This window comes from Cherax quadricarinatus, chromosome 71 (genome assembly GCF_038502225.1).
Source record: "Cherax quadricarinatus isolate ZL_2023a chromosome 71, ASM3850222v1, whole genome shotgun sequence".
In the NCBI taxonomy this organism is placed as follows: domain Eukaryota; kingdom Metazoa; phylum Arthropoda; class Malacostraca; order Decapoda; family Parastacidae; genus Cherax; species Cherax quadricarinatus.
The window spans coordinates 13,971,793-13,992,381 of NC_091362.1; the positions used below are offsets into that span (position 1 = coordinate 13,971,793).

The 20,589-nt window shown below is 40.3% G+C and overlaps 1 protein-coding gene and 1 long non-coding RNA gene across 3 annotated transcripts; one reads left to right on the forward strand and one right to left on the reverse strand.

The window, feature by feature from the left end:
* Positions 1 to 627: 627 nt before the first annotated feature.
* LOC128700314 (post-GPI attachment to proteins factor 4) lies at positions 628 to 8,004 on the forward strand. 2 transcript variants are annotated; one of them, XM_053793415.2, is made up of 2 exons: positions 628 to 895; positions 6,571 to 8,004. In XM_053793415.2, the coding sequence occupies exon 2, from the start codon at positions 6,720 to 6,722 to the stop codon at positions 7,866 to 7,868; it is 1,149 nt and encodes a 382-aa protein (XP_053649390.2). In that variant the 5' UTR covers positions 628 to 895; positions 6,571 to 6,719; the 3' UTR covers positions 7,869 to 8,004. The 2 variants fall into 2 exon arrangements, with proteins under 2 accessions (XP_053649390.2, XP_053649389.2); XM_053793414.2 differs by having other exon boundaries at positions 628 to 872.
* A 6,895-nt stretch (positions 8,005 to 14,899) lies between these two features.
* Positions 14,900 to 20,228, reverse strand: LOC138854811 (uncharacterized). The gene is made up of 3 exons (XR_011393979.1): positions 20,190 to 20,228; positions 18,596 to 18,772; positions 14,900 to 16,323 (listed from the first exon to the last, which is right to left on the reverse strand). It is a non-coding gene; the product is annotated as an uncharacterized lncRNA (long non-coding RNA).
* Between the last annotated feature and the right edge of the window lie 361 nt (positions 20,229 to 20,589).

Sequence of the window (20,589 nt, forward strand, 5' to 3'; positions counted from 1 at the left end):
GATTATAATCTACTCCCTCTGAAGTTAGTTTATTATACACCCCACTCTGAAGGCATATGCCATATGAGTTTGTCAATTCGTCAGTTCTAAGTAAGTTTATTCAGGTATCTGTAAACCAGTGTGAGATGGAATCTGGAGAAGGTACATTTTGACTCCCCTGTCCACAATCCTGCCATACCTGTGTCATTTCTGGACGTCTTGTACAGACACGATGATGTAACACCTGGGAGATACCCAGGTGTTGCACATGTGTCTTGTTCATCACCTTGTTGGTAATTTATAACTTTCATCTAATGATGAAATAATATTAGTTAGACAGCTTATTATTATTTTTATAAGAAACAGAGCAAAAACCAGAGCAAAAACCGTATGCGCAATGCGCATATCAGCGCAACTGACGGAGCGTATGCTTAGCGCATTGGCACCTATGTAAGGCTGCAGATTAACTTTTAAGGTCGAAATATTGTCAAAATACACTGGCTTCGAAATACACACAGGACTCGAAACTGATCCATACGAGCCTTTCTCCAACAGTCAAGCTTAAAAAGCAATAAAAAACCTGAATTACTGAGAGTAAAGCATGGTGTGTAAGTTATATTGGCTAGGTGGGACCTCCACCATCTATTTACAGTTAGTTCATCATAGTGGCAGTGTCGGCACCACTGTGCTCTGCTGCGGCCCACAGTGGACTCTAACTTTATTTATCCTGTGTGGTGGATAGTCCTACTGATCTAAATGGATTATCAGGCGCCATCGTAGCAGGAGGCTACTTCGTGAGTAAGACTACGCAGGATGTTAACACTGGGATTGGCTGTACACATTGAATATAAACAGAAAACGAGGAGTTGAAGTTAGTGGCGTCTGACATCTGAGTGAGTTGCCGGCTTATGTTATGGTAATGTATTATTATACACTTGTGTCACTAACTAACACACGCAGTAAGTCCAGCCTTAGTAAGTTTATTCAGGTATACACAAATTCAGTTACACAGATTATCACACATAGCAGGATATGTGTAGAGAACCTGGGGTAACCCAAAAAAAAGTCAGAGTAACTTATTTCCATTTGGGTCCTTAATGTTTCTTGAGATACTTTGATGTCACCTGAACTGATATTTCTCTTAAATGTATTGCCTGACACCGTAAAGTGCCAGATCAACCAGCCTGTGGTGACTGTCACCCAGTGACTTTATTATACAAATTTTCAGTATACAAAATGTAGTTTGCATATAATAAAATATTGTTAAACACAAAAAGCCATCAGCATACGTTATGCACTTACGTGCCTGTTAGCATCTGTCCCGTCAAGACCAGTGGCTGTACAGACACTCAACCAGGAATATTGGTCCTAGACCAACTAGAAAAAATTCGAAATAGGTAACAGGTGTTTTCCGTAAAGTAGCTGTGGACGTGTATCAGATACTTGTAAATTTTTATTGACACGTTTTATCTTATCTTGTGATTGTGTGTGCCTGGCCGAGGCACTCACTCAGAAACGACTTGGTCAAAAAACAGGACAAGTAAAGGAGATGGTGTATTTCGTCCTCAGAGTCACTCTTCCTTAGGAAAGATGTGATACTGGTATCCACTGGCCTGACATGGCTTTTCTGTGGTTGTCGGAACACCGAGTGAACGGTTAATAAATAATAATAATAATATCTTTATTTCTACAAGTACATGTATAAGGTATAGTTGACATCAATGACTTACTACTATATAGAAAGCCACTTGTTATGCTGAGCATTTCGGGCAAATAAGGTCAGTTTTCTCCCAGGATGCGACCCACACCAGTCGACTAACACCCAGGTTACCCATTTTACCGATGGGGAACATAGATAACTGGTGTAAGGAAAGACGCCCAATGTTTTAAGTCACCAGGTCACGGGTCACCACAGTTCACCACTGCCCATGTTCTAAAGATTGGCCCTATACCTGTAACTAAGTAAATAAGTTTATTCAGGTATACACAGATACATTGATTATAATCAATGTAATTATGCTATGTATGATAATTATCATACATAGCAACATATGTGTAGATAACCTAGGGTAACCCAAAAATGTCAGTGGCTTATTTCCATTGGCGTATACCTGGAGGGTGTGTCGGGGGTCAACGCCCCCGTGGCCTGGTCCATGACCAGGCCTCGAGATAAATACTTCTAGAAATACCCAGGTATGCTGTACCCGCTGAGGATAAATATTAAAATATAATCGTTCGTATTTCACTGTGTGTAGAGTTTTATCAAATCACTTTTCGTTGTCTGTACATAATCAGAATTTATAAATGTTGATCCCCAGGCCCTGATGAACTGTATGCAAGGGTTCTAAAGGAATGTAAAGAGGAGCTTAGCACACCTTTGGCTAATCTTTTCAACATATCACTACAAACTGGCATGGTGCCAGATAAGTGGAAAATGGCAAATGTGATACCTATTTTCAAAACAGGTGACAGGTCCTTAGCTTCGAACTATAGACCAATAAGCCTAACCTCCATAGTGGGAAAATTTATGGAATCAATAATTGCCGAGGCAGTTCGTAGCCATCTTGAAAAGCATAAATTAATCAACGAATCTCAGCATGGTTTTACAAAGGGGCGTTCCTGCCTTACGAATTTATTAACTTTTTTCACTAAGGTATTTGAGGAGGTAGATCATGGTAATGAATATGATATTGTGTATATGGACTTCAGTAAGGCTTTTGACAGGGTCCCACATCAGAGACTATTGAGGAAAATTAAAGCACATGGAATAGGAGGAGAAATTTTTTCCTGGATAGAGGCATGGTTGACAAATAGGCAGCAGAGAGTTTGCATAAATGGGGAGAAATCAGAGTGGGGAAGCGTCACGAGCGGTGTTCCACAGGGGTCAGTGTTGGGCCCCCTGCTGTTCACAATCTACATAAACGACATAGATGAGGGCATAAAGAGCGACATCGGCAAGTTTGCCGATGACACCAAAATAGGCCGTCGAATTCATTCTGACGAGGACATTCGAGCACTCCAGGAAGATTTGAATAGACTGATGCAGTGGTCGGAGAAGTGGCAGATGCAGTTTAATATAGACAAATGCAAAGTTCTAAATGTTGGACAGGACAATAACCATGCCACATATAAACTAAATAATGTAGATCTTAATATTACGGATTGCGAAAAAGATTTAGGAGTTCTGGTTAGCAGTAATCTGAAACCAAGACAACAGTGCATAAGTGTTCGCAATAAAGCTAATAGAATCCTTGGCTTCATATCAAGAAGCATAAATAATAGGAGTCCTCAGGTTGTTCTTCAACTCTATACATCCTTGGTTAGGCCTCATTTAGATTATGCTGCACAGTTTTGGTCACCGTATTACAGAATGGATATAAATTCTCTGGAAAATGTACAAAGGAGGATGACAAAGATGATCCCATGTATCAGAAACCTTCCCTATGAGGATAGACTAAGGGCCCTGAAACTGCACTCTCTAGAAAGACGTAGAATTAGGGGGGATATGATTGAGGTGTATAAATGGAAGACAGGAATAAATAAAGGGGATGTAAATAGTGTGCTGAAAATATCTAACCTAGACAGGACTCGCAGCAATGGTTTTAAGTTGGAAAATTTCAGATTCAGGAAGGATATAGGAAAGTACTGGTTTGGTAATAGAGTTGTGGATGAGTGGAACAAACTCCCAAGTACCGTTATAGAGGCCAGAACGTTGTGTAGCTTTAAAAATAGGTTGGATAAATACATCAGTAGATGTGGGTGGGTGTGAGTTAGACCTGATAGCTTGTGCTAACAGGTCTGTTGCCGTGTTCCTCCCTTAAGTCAATGTGACCTGACCTGACTAGGTTGGGTGCATTGGCTTAAGCCGGTAGGAGACTTGGACCTGCCTCGCATGGGCCAGTAGGCCTTCTGCAGTGTTCCTTCGTTCTTATGTTCTTATGTTCTTATGAACATTTAAGGTAACCATCACTGAAGTGGAGATGACTTATTACAATGCTCTTTCACGACCCATATACGTGAATACCTGGTATAAACCTTGGTAATAAATACCGACAAAATGAACATCAAAATGGTATACAATACCGACAGGTTGTTAGGTAAGACACATATGCAACAGTTAGACAACTTAATAAAGTTGTCTAACTGTTGCATATGTGTCTTACCTAACAACACAATACCGACAAGTTGGTTTAGAAAGACACGTAAGCAAACACTATGACATATTTATTAGAAAACGTTTCGGTCCTGGGACCTTGATCACTTCTAACATACAGAGGTAGAAAGACATTATATATATAGGCGGAGAGTGAGGTGTGACGCACGTGACCTGAGGAATGTCATAAGAACATAAGAATGGAGGAACACTGTAGAAGGCCTACTGGCTTATGCGAGGCAGGTCTTTAACAAAACAACCTCTACCTATGATTAGGATGGGTAGACGATGTCCTAATCATAGGCAGAGGTTGTTTTGATAAGGACCTGCCTCGCATGGGCCAGTAGGCCTTCTACAGTGTTCCTCCATTCTTATGTTCTTAAGACATTCCTCAGGTCACGTGCGTCACACCTCACTCTCCGCCTATATATATAATGCCTTTCTAACTCTGTATGTTAGAAGTGATCAAGGTCCCAGGACCGAAACGTTTTCTAATAAATATGTCATAATGTTTGCTTACGTGTCTTTCTAAACCAACGTGAATACCTGACTAGAAATAATCAGACACTCGGTATCTCTCAAATCAGGAAAAGGGTGAGGCTTGAACTCATGGCGAGTGAGCCCTAAAACTCACAGGCCAGTGCGTTAACCACTGGCCTGTGTTATTACGATATCATGAGTCAGGATCTCTCAGCTGTGTTCCGACAGACATTACAAGGACGTAGACCAGAGGCCATCACTATCAGTTTCTATCTCCTCGACCGTCGTAAAAATACAGGGATGAAGGGGGAATATTTTCTCTGGCAAAATCCCCTTTGCTGACTACTCGACGTCACCTTCACATATGTTTACACACTCAGGTCATATAAATATCTATTTGCACGTTTTGTGAGTTGTTTTTAGCAATTTGTGACAAAAAAATCAACTGGACAAGCACCTAAAGTCAGTTCCTGATCAGCCGGGCTGTGGCTCGTACGTTGGTTTGCGTGCAGCCAGCAGCAACAGCCTGGTTGATCAGGGGCTGATCCACCAGGAGGCCTGGTCACAGACCGTGCCGCGGGGGCGTTGACCCCCGAAACTCTCTCCAGGTAAACTCCAGAATAAAAGGCACAATACCATGACTGGAACAATACACAACCCTCACATAGGAGAAAGGAACTTTATGACGACGTTTCGGTCCGACTTGGACCATTTTTTGTTTAAAAAAAAATCATAAATTTTTAGTGAGTGCTTATTCCTCTATAAATTATATTGAACTTTTTTTGTATTTAATTAAAAAATTAAATTACTACTGTGGTTCGTACGTCGGGTTGCGTGTGGCCAACAGTAACAATCTGGTTGATCAGGCCCTGATCCACCATGAGGCCTGGTCACAGACCGGGCCGCGGGGGCGTTGACCCCCTAAACTCTCTCCAGGTATACAGATCCATACAGAAAAAAATATCCTGAAAATATTCTTTAAAAAATAAATCTAAATATAAATGATAATTGTGGATTATATTAACCTCTTTCTTGCTTTTTATTATAAGAACATATGACCATTAGAAAAAAGGAACATTGTAGTAGGCCTATTGGTCCATACTAGGCAGGTCCTCGTTACTCTAGTGATATTCCGGCCGTTTGCCTTGAGATGTGTTCTTGTATTATGGGTAACTAATTTATTTATTGCATGTGTGTCGTGTTCTCCATGACACACTGACGAGGGAAGATCCGTGACGAGGTATACAATGAACTACTCTCCAGCACTAGCTTACTAGCTCTACTTCAGCTATCTAGCTAGCTAACTCCTTTTTTCTACTCTTTCTTATAATACCCTTATAATGCCTACCTCACATGGTATATAAACTGACGTATACGTAGTATATGCGTGTATATATATACCTAGAAGTGTCTCGGCGTATATACACAATTTACTTTAGTAATTTTGAGGTGAATTGCTGCCCAGTTAGATAAGATTTCGTTCGGATTTTTAACCCCGGAGGGTTAGCCACCCAGGATAACCCAAGAAAGTCAGTGCGTCATCGAGGACTGTCTAACTTATTTCCATTGGGGTCCTTAATCTTGTCCCCCAGGATGCGACCCACACCAGTCGACTAACACCCAGGTACCTATTTGCTGCTAGGTGAACAGGACAACAGGTGTAAGGAAACGTGTCGAAATGTTTTCACCCGCCGGGAATCGAACCCGGGCCCTCCGTGTGTGAAGCGGGAGCTTTAGCCACCAGGCCACCCTAATAGGTTTAGCCCTTAGTTATGATTGTAATAATAATAATAATAATAATAATAATAATAATAATAATAATAATAATAATAATAATAATAATAATAATAATAATAATAATAATAATAATGGACTAGTTTAAACTAAGGCTAATGATCTTACATTGAAAGAAATTTTTAATTTTGTTAATTAAATATATGTGTTTTTGTTTCCTTCAGATACTAAAGACAATGTTGCGTCCTAGAGAAGATAATATTGCATCCTAGAGAAGACAATGTTGCGTCCTAGAGAAGACAATGTTGCGTCCTAACGAGCACTGACAATAGATCAGTTTATCCTGAAAGAGAAAGAGGGAGGACGCAAGGAAATGTGTCATCAAAGAAAACCAATGATGACGCGCCACCAGATATTCCTTGCATTTCTCTATTTCGTCATCGTTCTGATTGTCCTGCCATTTTTCTGCACTGAAAAGGTGTATTCCTTGTATTACCAAGCAGACGATGCAAAGAACAACCGTACTGACTTAATAAATAATGAGCATCGTAAGAAAGGGGTTCGTGAATACCTAAAACAAATTGATCCCAAAGATTCTCTGACGTTCCATATATCAAAAGTGTCAGAACCTGTGGATAATCTCATTGTTGTGATGGCTAAGAGGCCTAATAAAGTAGAAGATCTAACATTAACGCAACTCGTAGCGGAAGTCGATAGAAATATTAGAAACCAAAAATTGTATCGCAATGCCATGTTGATCTGCAACACCACTAGGTTACCTTTCCATGAACTTAATCATTTAGCTCAGTTCTATCCGGTCAGAATGGCTGTAAATAACACAAAGTGGAAGCTGTTCAATAGCGAAGAAGTGAAAAAGCACGACTTTGTCGAGTGCCTGAAACAGGGACTGACCTATGTGAATTCCAGATATATAACTTTAATTAGAGACGTGGTAGTGCCTTATTCTGGGTTCCTGGGTGTTGTCAACCACGTAATAAACAAAAGAATCACAAGTTCCTTAGTACAGGGAGAGTTGCTCAAGAATGACAGACCGTGGCTCTTCCTGCACCTACACGAACCTGTAACCTTCCGCCAGTACCATCTTTCTTGTGAGTGCGTGAGAGAGATCCTGCTGTTGACCTGCAGTGGAGCCTTGCTTTTCTATTTAGCATTTAGGTGGCTAGAGGGCCCCCTGCAGCGCTCGTATGTGAGGGTAACCTATGCCATGTACGGTGCTCTTTACTTCTTCACCTTCGCACTCGTTATTGGACGTCCATACGTCACTGAGCTTCGTCGGATGGCCGCAGAGTTATACCGTGTGTATGAACCACCCAAGCCAATACACTTCTCGGCCATGGTTTTACCCAGCAATATCTTGCCTGGCCTCCTCGCTCAGTTGAACCTAGTCAGTTGCTCTGTTTATTCTCCCTTCCATGAATTGCTGGATCATATGGTAAACACAATGGAGCTACCTGGATATGTTGTTTCTCCAAGCCTGGTCAGGTACGTCAGTAGAACATGACCTGAAATCTTTCCAAGTGATGCTAAAGTAATATATTTAAGCTGGTCTTGTTTTTCAGTTTAAAAAAAAAGTGATGGAATTGTGCTATTTGCTATGTTTCTCTTGTATTAAATACTTAAAATATTTTGGGATCATCTCACGGAAACTTTTTGTATTCCTGTCTCTCAAATATTTTTGTGCGTTTTTTGTAATGATATTTATAATTTTGCTTCATACCGTCCCAGTAACAAAAGCAATTTTTTTTGTTATGCTCAAAGAATTTGATTTATGTCATACGAGTGTGTATATGCTTAACAACTTGCAAATGGACGAAATTGTGTACAAGCATTATCTCAGTCCACAGCAGGATTCGAACCTGCTGCACACAGTACATCACAGTACACATTACTTTGGTTGTGTGGATAAAGTACTACGTATTGTGATGCAAATTATGCGGGTTCGAACCCTGCTGTGGACCGAGAGATAATGAGTCTGTATACATGACAATTTGTTACATTTGAATGAACCCGGTGTGATTATTTAATATCCTCTACAAAGACCATAAGGATCTTGACTCAAGAAGTGTGTTATGACATTATTTATTCCTCTATCTCAGAACTCAGATGTCAAAAGGATTGACAGAACGTTGCTATCCCCAGTTGATATTCTTACTGAAGAGCAGGAACATGCCAGCATTTGCTCCTTTGACGCTGTTTCCAGAAAACCAACTTAAAAAAAAAATCTGCGTTTGTTACAGTAACATGTTACCCAACCCCCGGGTAGAGCCACAGCCTTATTATACCTAGAGTGTAACTAAAACATGCAGGTTATTATAATAATATTATCTACCAGTACATGGTACAAGTGTACTAGACCTACCTGACATCAGTTATGCAGAACATTTCGGGAAACTTGGGTTAGTTCTATACCCCAGGATGCGACCCACACCAGTCGTGATAAATGGTTTAGTGTCTCATTCTTAGTCGTCTAGCTCCCAGGTACCTGCTTACTACTGGGTGAACAGGGGCAGCAGATGTATAAAAGCATGCCCGATGTTTCACCCGTTTTCGACTCTGTATCTCAATGTTTTAGAGAACCTAAAGAAAATCGGCACGTTTCGCTATATCGTTGTTCAACTCTTTTTTCCTAAACTTGAGCTTCCACTTTTGTTAGTACAAAATGTATATAATTTTTATGGGGAACAAATCTCAGCGTAAGAGAAGAGTTGCATATTTAAACAATTAGTTAAACACGGGTGCTGCTGTATAGTACAGCAACCTTGATAAATGAAACACTTGTGCAACGTTTCGGTATCTTTATTTTGGACACGTTTCGCCATGCAGTGGCTTCTTCAGTCAAATACAGAGAAAGACGGAATACAAGGTGGAGTTTGAGGTAATCAGTCCCTCAACCTTGAGTAGATGAGTTCAGTCTATCAGTCCTGATAAAGATTGACGTACTGAACAATCGACTCCAGGCTGAGGGACTGATTACCTCAAAGTCCTCATCTTCCACCTTTCTCTGTATTGGACTGAAGAAGCCGCTTTGTGGGGGAAACGTTTCCAGATTAAAAAAAATACCCGAACGTTGCACAACATTCTCATTTATCAACTTGTCGGTTGGATCCATGAAATTGGTGCTACCTTTCCCATCCTCGGATCAGAGCTTATTACCCCTTCCCCCAACACCCATTTCCCAGGTGCTTCCCCATGAACAACTCACACCAACACGGAGTTAGCACATTCTGTACACAATGTACACTATTTTTCCGTGGTATGAAAACTGTAAATGGTCTTCATAATGTAAATATTCTGTATAGAAGAACGGATGGCGACTAACTGTCGTCCTGTTGGGTAACAGCTCCAGCTGTGTGCCACTGATCTACGATGCTTACAATAGGAAGGTTTAATTGACAGCAACTCTGTGATATGTCTGCGTCAGCGGCCACCTTACTCTCTTCATAGTATGGCCCTTACGGGTTGATCGCTTAGTTATGATTATAATAACTGTCTCTTCCTACAGACCCAGACTTTTATACCCAACAAAGTCATATTATAAAGAACAGAATGGCACAATACCGTGACTGGAGCAATACACATCCCGCACGTAGGAGAGAGAGGAGCTTAAGACTGTAAATGGTCCAAGTCAGATCGAAACGTCGTAAGCTCCTCTCTCCAATGTGCGAGTTGTGTAAAAGCATATTATCTATACTCTCAAGATAATTCGTAATGAAAGAATGTCGAATAACAGAGGAGTGGACGAGGATTCTTACCGTGGTTCTGACTCTTCTAACAGGTACGAGAAAAAACATGTACCATGGAAAGCTTCTGTGGCTGTAGGAAGAGACATTAAGGTCGCAGATGGTGGCTGCTGATACATACGTCACAGCAGTGATATCTGTGTGTTTTGTGGATGAGTGGTACAGCTCTTAAGCTGCTACCCGTCAGCCCGACGCTTTACGCTTCCGCCTCAGAGAGAATTTTCCTCCTATCTGATGCAAGTCTTGAAACATTGCATAATTGCTGACGACACAGAGTGCGAAAGACCTTGAGCTAAAGATATTTATCCCCATGTTTGCTACTGTATTTATGTGTGTGTGTGTATATATATATATATATATATATATATATATATATATATATATATATATATATATATATATATATATATATATATATATATATATATAAAATATCAATGTACAATAATATACCAAATATTGTAACCAAATGAAGACTTGAAATATATTGCTGTATAGTCCTTGTGGCTTAGCGCTTCTTTTTGATTATAATAATAATAATTGAAATATATTGTAATTTAGGGATAAAAGTTGAATCTAACATTTGATCTATATATTTATTTTTTATTGTTAACATGTTTGTTGAATGTTTAATTATATTTTTAACGTGTGACTTAAATACACTTAACTACTATATTATTTTGTTTTGCTTTCAAATGTTTAATTTTTAATACTGCTGTGCTCTTTGTACTCTCCTGTGTGTGGTTGTAAGGGTCGAGTGTCAGCTCCTGGCCCCGGGTCTCCGCTGGTCGCTGCTGGGTGCTGCACCAGCACTCTTCACCTCAGGAATTGTGCTCTACTCCAGTTCCTTGAATCAAGTCTGAATTAACATCCCAGTGACTTTTTTTTGGAGTTTCCAGCAGTGCCCTCTTGTACCTGATTCCCGCCTGATTCGAGTCAATTTAAGTCTTAACTTGTAATATAATTATCATTAAAGTAAATACAATCAATCCTTGCATTAATATTATTGGAAAGCGCTAAAATAGTGTGGGTTACACAAGAGAGGTTAAAAAACACATATCAGACGGATGTAATTTATTGATGTATAAAATTGACACATAGTTCTATTATTTTTTGAAAAGTTATTCAGGACAACCACTGTGGAAAAATAGTGAACTTCCAAGCGCTTTCGTGAATTTTCACATTATATATGTCGTGCTGAATAAGAAAAACTTGCGATTTTGGTTTAAATAGCAATGCTCGTCTTGCCGAAAAAGGCAAGCGAAAATTTATGTATCCAATAGTTAAGCAAAAATCATTCTGAGCCTAACGAAAAAAATATATTTCATTGTGTTTATTATTAAATTATTGTAAACTTATCTCCTTGTGGCTTAGCGCTTCTTTTTGATTATAATAAATAATAATGTTAACTTATCCAAAATATGTTTAGTTGGATTAAGCTAAATTAAATTGCACTTGTTATAATAAGTGAGTTAAGTTTTCTAAGGTTCTTTTGGCACAAAATTATTTATTTTTACATTAACATAAATGAAATATATATATATATATATATATATATATATATATATATATATATATATATATATATATATACATATAAGTAAAAGATTTAAATATCTTTTAATTCTAAATGAATTCTTGCTAGTTGACCAGTTTTACCTATTCGGCACGACATGTATATATACAGTGGAACCCTGAGTTTCGGGTAAACCTAAAACGGCCGAAAGTCGAAGCAATATTTCCCATAAGAAATAATGTAAATACAATTAATCTGTTCCAAATCCACAAAAATATTCACAAAAAAATACATTAAAGAAAAACTATTGTTTAAGATATATATAGTACTTAAAACATACATACAGTATTAAATGAGTAATACAATACATAAACATTTAAAATCACATTTACATACCTTTATTGGAGACTCTTGCTAGCATCTGGTAGATGCCAACAAGAATCCACCATTGCCTCCACCACTGCTTCCACCACTGCCTCCACCACTGCCTCCACCACTGCCTCCACCACTGCCTCCACCACTGCCTCCACCACTACCTCAACTACTGCCTCCACCACTGCTTCCACCACTGCCTCCACCACTGCCTCCACCACTGCCTCCACCACTGCCTCCACCACTGCCTCAACCACTACCTCAACTACTGCCTCCACCACTGCTTCCACCACTGCCCTAGTCACTGCCTCCACCACCTCCTCCACCACTGCCTCCACTACTGCCTCAACCCCTGCCTCAACTACTGCCTCCACCACTGCCTCCACCACTGCCTCAACCACTACCTCAACTACTGCCTCCACCACTGCTTCCACCACTGCCCTAGTCACTGCCTCCACCACCTCCTCCACCACTGCCTCCACTACTGCCTCAACCCCTGCCTCAACTACTGCCTCCACCACTGCCTCCACCACTGCCTCAACCACTACCTCAACCACTGCCTCAGCTACTGCCTCAACCACTGCCTCAGCCACTGCCCTAGTCACTGCCTCCACCACCTCCTCCACCACTGCCTCCACTACTGCCTCAACCCCTGCCTCAACTACTGCCTCCACCACTGTCTCACTGCCACTATGAAGTTTCTTTGGGCCCATGGTGGTTTATTTCAGTCATAATCAATAAACAAGCACTCAACACAATGAATTTATTGTGAAATGTTTGGATGAGTGTGCAGAGAAATGTTCATTCGAGGATAAACAAAGCTAGACCAGCTCACAAAGCCTTTGCGGGGAGGCATGCAGGCGCAGGCAGGCAGACAGGTCTGGTACACTGGCTGAAACACGGGGCAACGGCCGAAACACAGGGCAACGGATGAAACTCGAGACAAAATTTAGCTGAAAAAAGCGGTCAAAACTCGAAGCAGCCGATACTCGGGGTTCCACTGTATATATATATATATATATATATATATATATATATAATATATATATATATATATATATATATATATATATATATATATATATATATATATATATATATATATATATAATGATAATGTGGTTGAACAAGCTTATATATGGTCCTCACACAATGGTATCAAAGTATCATGAAATTCACAATAAAAAATTACTTTGGTTTTCCTCAGATCAAACCTGATTGATTCCTATTTACCTGGCACCACATTACCCTTGCATGTTATTTGCACTTGGTATAATAATCATAAAAGTAAGAGATGGCACTCTCCTGGGATGCCAGGCACAACAAATTTGCACTGAATTCCATATTAGCATTATATGGAGCCTAAAATACCAACTGTAACTCAATGAGAATTATTAAGGTTTGAACTTTAGTATAAGTGGCTTTGGCATGCTGCTCTTGTCTGTATTTTTTTGTACCTCTGTATGTATGCTCAAATTGTTAATAAAAACAAAATAAAAACTTTAAAACAGCATTAACATATATTATGAAAAAGTAGCATGAAGTACTTTTTTTTATATAGTCAGCTTCACTTTTTTAGATACAGGGTCAGCTGTACTTTTTATTGATACATAATCAGCTGTCTCACACATGGTTAAAAAAAACATGAAGAAACACTAGGACATATTTAAAAATAAACACTTTTCAATCCTAGGACCTTGCTTATAGACTCCAGACAGAAAATTTTCCTATCATATCCTAATGTTTACTCGCTTATCTTTATGAGCACAGCGCTGTATGATCCTTGTGGGTTTAGTGCTTAGATATGATGCTGATAGTGTAGTCATGTAGTTCATGGTTTTCTCAGCTATGATGCTGATAGCATAGCCATGTAGCACATGGTTCCTCCAGCTATAATACTGAGAGTCTATAGTCATGTAGTTCATGGTTTCCTCAGCTATGGTACTGATAGTATAGTCATGGTTCCCTCAGCTACGATGCTGATAGTATAGCCATGTTTCACATGGTTCCTTCAGCTATAAAGCTCAGTCTGTAATCATGTACCACATAGTTCCTTCAGCTATGATGCTGATAGTGTAGTCTTGTAGTTGAAGGCTCTTGATCCAATTCCTTGGACCAAGAGCCCTTCACAGACATTAAAGGGGGTAGGGGGTTAATACTGTTATGATTTTTATGTTTCTTGACTTTCAGGTTTCCTGTTTACAGTTCCCTAGTTCCAGAGCTTCTCGATTAAGGCTCCATGTCTTTTGTAAAGAACTAGTGTCTTCACAAAATATGTGAGCCCTCCAAGCTCAAAGAGAATGGTGAGCAAGAGACGACTGGCTTGCTAGCCAATGTGGAGAAATTTTCTCCAGAAGTGGGGTATTGGCCCCCTTCAGCCCTTTTCCACCCCTTTCAGCCCTGAGGGATGACCCTTTCAAGAAGGGCAGATGACATCTAGCTTCTGATCAATAATTTAATTGGAAGCAGATGACCAGCGTGTGTCACAGTCATGCCACTTCCTCGCAAGAGATCAGTGTTGCAACTAGTGTGGGTTAATGAGAGAAAATTAACCTCTTACCGTAGCAGGAAAATTAAGGAAAACCCTGAATTCACTTTATTACCATGTTAAAGATATTATAAACTGTCGTCTATGCCCAGACAACAAAAAATCAAGCATTTTGTATTGCTTCAGGTTGAAGTTTAGCAAGGAAGGAAAATAATGCTTGAATCAGCATATCCGGTTCGAAGGACCAACTTTTAGGGAAATAAAAGCAAGCTAAACCAATTAAAATAAATAGATGAACTGTAAAGGGACTTAGCTTGAATGACGGGCCACGTCTTCCCAGCCGTCCCCGAAATCGTTGTGTTGAGGAACTGTCAATCTCACTCCCTGGGGCTGTGTGAAAGAAGCAAATGGTAAGCACAATTACCCCAAAGGGGTGTTTTTTTTCAGTATATTTCAGAAAATGAGTGCTGATGTTACACTTACGGTTTTTGAGCTCAATGGCCCATCCATTACAGGTTAATATGATAAAGACCAACAAGCCATGAATTAGCTATCTGCTGCTCAGCTGATCTAACTAGCTTCATCACTTACAAGACTTACCCAGGTATTGTATCGGACCCGTATGTGCACCGTAGAATCTGTGTTCTATGGTGCTCTGTTGTCTATATAGTTCTTGACACGTGGTACACTGCACTGTCCTCCAATCTTGTCCTTTTTCACAGTAATGTCACTACAGGAAGCTGAGTGCACTTCTCTGTAATCTTTCTACCATGACTGTTGAGATTGTCATTGAGGTACAGCAATGCACGATTGTCTTTGTCCACTCTTATTGCGTGAACCACGAGTTGCTTGCTGCACCAGTACATAAAGCAATCTGCCCTGTGGCATGCCCTATTCCCTTTGCTTGTCCTGCTACGGTAAGAGATTAATTTTCTCTCATTAACCCATACTAGTTGCAACACTGGTCTCTTGCAAGGAAGTGGCATGACTATGACACACGCAGGTCATCTGCTTCTAATTAAATTGTTGATCAGAAACTAGATGACATCTGCCCTTCCTGAGAGAGTCGCCCCTCAGGGCTGAAAGGGGCTGAAAAGGGTTGAAGGGGCTGAAGGGGCCCAATACCCCTCCCTCCTGGAGAAAATTCTCCACAGCTTTCAAGTCTCCTGATTTAGGTTCCACTCCCTTATAACGTGCCTTCTGGTTAAGATACCGTGGCTTTAGAAAAAAAATGGTGTAGGTGTCGTGCTTGGTGAGGATTCACAGCTTTAAAGGCAACTGATTAAGATTCAGTTGCTTTCGGGCCAACCGGCTAAGGTTCAACGGCATCAAAATCAACTGATTAGTTCAACGGCTTTAGTCAACTGGTTAAAGGTTTTAATCATGGAATGTTACCCGTAATACTATGCGTACAATGAGATTGTCTGCTAATTGTACTGTTTTATGTATAATTTTTTGAAAAAAAAAATTTTTGTCACTTGTGAGTAATGGTAAACTAGTTCTTGGCTCTCTCCAAGAACTTCTTGATGACCTTTCCTGCCGAGGCTTCAGAATCGACTCTGGTAGGTAGTTCTTGCCTTTGTTCAAGAACTTCTTGATCGTCCCTGCCAAGGCTTCGAAGTCGACTTTGGTGTCTAGTTCTTGGCTCCAAGAACTTCTTGATGACCTCTCCTACCGAGGCTTCAGAGTCGACTCTTGTCTCTAGTTCTTGGCTTTGTCCAAGATCTTCTTGATCGTTCCTGTCGAGGTTTCGATGTCAACTCTTGTTTCTAGTTATTGGCTTTCTCCAAAAACTTTTTGATGACCGTTCCTGCCGAGGCGTCGGGGTCAAAACTGGTCTCTGCGAAAAGATGAACAATGTAATCAGTTTGCAACATCCTTGCCAGATTTTTCAGTATACAATGTACAATGCTTCAAATACGACAGGGAAATACAGCTTTTCTTCCCACAGTGTAACTATCGCATAGACTTGGTGGGCCCAATTTTGCTAAGATATACAAAAAAAAGGCTCCCAATAAAAACCTGGCTAGCCGGCTTTTTCGAATTCATTCAAAAATACTGTCTTGCTCACTTTCCAAGTGCACATTAGTCTCCACTAACTCGGATGTAACACACTCGCATATGCCTGTTAAAGGTAAAGCACCTGCAAAGCCTGAGTCAAGAATATATAGACCGAGAGGTGTATATAGCTCAGTGAATATACACAGTTTACTTAAATCCCTATTTAAGGTATTAAAATATTAATGACTGGCGGTGTACAGGTGACATGGAGCTTTACTGAAGCTTCGTTTAATCCATAGGCTTTAAACTTAACCAACCGACCCAAACCACCTCAGATTTATACACTATCTAGCAATTTAATCCATGCTTTTGTATGGCTAAAACATCTCAATAAACGTTTTATTTTTTCTTATTACAACTTTCATATCACCATCCTGCCTTCTAATGTCTTATTCTCTGCATGATATTCACTCAAAACATTGACATTAGACATATTATCACGATTTCCTACCCCATATTTCTTTTTATACAGGGGTGGGGATGAGTGCTTTACTTGAGAAGGGTTCTTGATCCATAGAATAGGAGCTGCTCTCCTTTTCCATAGATTGCCGCCTCCCCACGAGCAAGGAGTTCCTCTTCCCATGAAATAGATATGATGACCTACCCCCGGCCCCCTACACTGTCTACCATATAATGTCCTTGCCTCAGCTCTGGGATAGAAATATGTACATAAAAATTCCATTTCTCCTGTGTATGGGATAGGTGCTCCAATTACCTGAATTAAGCCTGAATACCTTCCCCCTCCCCAGAGGCGCTGTATAATCCTTACGGGTTTAGAGCTCCCCATAATAGTAATAATAATAATAATAATAATAATAATAATAATAATAATAATAATAATAATAATAATAATAATAATAATAATAATGGGTGCAAAAAGACTTGTCGATGCCCAGCCATTGACCTGACGGTACCCTTGACTGCATGACTACAGTCATCCGTACCCAGCTACTGGACTAGAATCATCCGTACCCAGCTACAGGATTGGAATCATCCGTACCCAGCTACAGGACTGGAATCATCCGTACCCAGCTACAGGACTGGAATCATCCGTACCCAGCTACAGGACTGGAATCATCCGTACCCAGCTACAGGACTGGAATCATCCGTACCCAGCTACAGGACTGGAATCATCTGTACCCAGCTACAGGACTGGAGTCATCCGTACCCAGCTATAGGACTGGAATAATCCGTACCCAGCTACAGGACTGGAGTCATCCGTACCCAGCTACAGGACTGGAGTCATCCGTACCCAGCTATAGGACTGGAATAATCCGTACCCAGCTACAGGACTGGAGTCATCTGTACCCAGCTATAGGACTGGAATAATCCGTACCCAACTACAGGACTGGAGTCATCCATACCCAGCTACAGGACTGAAATCATCCGTACCCAGTTACAGAACTGGAATCATCCGTACCCAGCTACAGGACTGGAATCATCCGTACCCAGCAATAGAACTGGAATCATCCGTACCCAGCTACAGGACTGGAATCATCCGTACCCAGCTACAGGACTGGAATCATCCGTACCCAGCTACAGGACTGGAATCATCCGTACCCAGCTACAGGACTGGAATCATCCGTACCCAGCTACAGGACTGGAATCATCCGTACCCAGCTACAGGACTGGAATCATCTGTACCCAGCTACACTACTGGAATCATCCGTATCCAGCTACAGGACTGGAATCATCAAACCCCAGCCATAGGACTGAGGTTAGGATATTTTATTAAGAGGCAGTGACCTACACGAAGGTCAATAGGCAGGAGAGTACCTTTTCATTATGCTAATACGTAATTACATGAAAAATAGAAGAAACAGGGAAGATATGAATCTGCATATCTCCCTCTACGCTTGTTTGCCTTCTAGTTACGTTAGGTAAGGTTTATCAGGAAACAGGACAAGTGTTTCCTGACACGGGTCTTAGTCATATGATTACCTGCAGCTGGAGCTTTTGGTCATCTGACCGAGGCCTTCCTCTGGCTTACCAGTCCGCCCCCTTTAAAAATTATGGTTATGATTATTACCATTAACCGAGGCATTAATTACCTAGGGTGGGTTGGCTTGCTCCCTGTTGTTGTGAGGGCTGCTGGCTGCTGGAGCCGTTCGTGGGAAGCGTCATGTTGTCCACAGTGTCCGTGTTGCCGCTGGGGGCTGTGGACTGCTTTGGTCCCCCGGGTGATGCAGACCATGACGGTACATAGCCACTAGTCTTCCCACCTACGCCTGGGGGAATTCCACTTTCTGTATGTACGTAAGATGATTTCATGACTAAATATCGTCTCCTCCCCCCCAAAAAAAAAATTGTGAAGTAAGAAAATATATTGATACCGGCAATATGGATGAAAGATGATCAAGACACATATAATACTTGACTGCATAACCCTTGTCGGTTTAGCGCTTTCTTTGATTATAATAATATTACTTAAGTATCTTTACTGCCGAAATAATGCAACATTGATGATACACAAATGTTGCTCCTGTGTCTCGTTCATCATCTTGTCAGTGTTGTATATTATCAACATGTGAAATATGGTAGGAAACAAGTGCATGAACTTAAGATATACACGTAAGACATAGGATACTGAGAGTTACTGAGAGTGACTAATGTCCCATGACCGAAACGTAGACATTACAGAATTCCTAAGTGTTCTTTCATCCAAAAAAAATTATAACCAGTAAAATTTAAATGTAATGTATATATATATATATATATATATATATATATATATATATATATATATATATATATATATATATATATATATATATATATATATATATACAAACCAGCTGTATCCCACCGAGGCGGGGTGGCCCAAAAAGAAAAAAGAAAGTTTCTCTTTTTAAATTTAGTAATTTATACAAGAGAAGGGGTTACTAGCCCCTTGCTCCCGGCATTTTAGTCGCCTCTTACAACACGCATGGCTTACGGAGGAAGAATTCTGTTCCACTTCCCCATGGAGATAAGAGGAAATAAACAAGAACAAGAACTAGGAAGAAAATAGAAGAAAACCCAGAGAGGTGTGTATATATGTGCTTGTACATGTATGTGTAGTGTGACCTAAGTGTAAGTAGAAGTAGCAAGACGTACCTGAAATCTTGCATGTTTATGAGACAGAAAAAAGACACCAGCAATCCTACCATCATGTAAAACAATTACAGGCTTTCGTTTTACACTCATTTATATATATATATATATATATATATATATATATATATATATATATATATATATATATACCTCGTGAGTGGTGACCTACCTTGTGAGTGGTGACCTACCTTGTGAGTGGTGACCTACCTCGTGAGTGGTGACCTACCTTGTGAGTGGTGACCTACCTTGTGAGTGGTGACCTACCTTGTGAGTGGTGACCTACCTTGTGAGTGGTGACCTACCTTGTGTGTGGTGATCTACCTCGTGAGTGGTGACCTACCTTGTGAGTGGTGACCTACCTTGTGAGTGGTGACCTACCTTGTGAGTGGTGACCTACCTTGTGTATGGTGACCTACCTTGTGTGTTGTAACGTACCTTGTGTGTTGTAACGTACCTTGTGTGTGGTGACCTACCTTTTGTGTGGTGACCTACCTTGTGTGTGGTGATCTACCTCGTGAGTGGTGACCTACCTTGTGAGTGGTGACCTACCTTGTGGGTCCCCAGCACGTCCGCCGCCTGGTGAAGACTGTAAGACAAAGAACCATAATTATATTAAAACACAAGCGCTAAACCCTCATGAACACCATTTAGAAAACCACCCAACTACTACTACTACTGCTACCACAACTACTGCTACTACTACTACTACTACTACTATTACTACTACTACCCCTTCACCAGCCTTGACGCTGGCGAAGGGGACTTGCAATTGGAGCAATCCTCTTCTTGGATCAGATTTGAGTACCTCTACATAACCCCTGCAGGTTTAGAGCTTCCCTCTCAATATATATATATATATATATATATATATATATATATATATATATATATATATATATATATATATATATATATATATATATATATATATATATATACACACCAGTAT

What these genes read in the sequence shown, in the direction of transcription:
- LOC128700314 (XM_053793415.2), top strand. Translation starts at nt 6,720, where the DNA reads ATGTGTCATCAAAGAAAACCAATGATGACGCGCCACCAGATATTCCTT.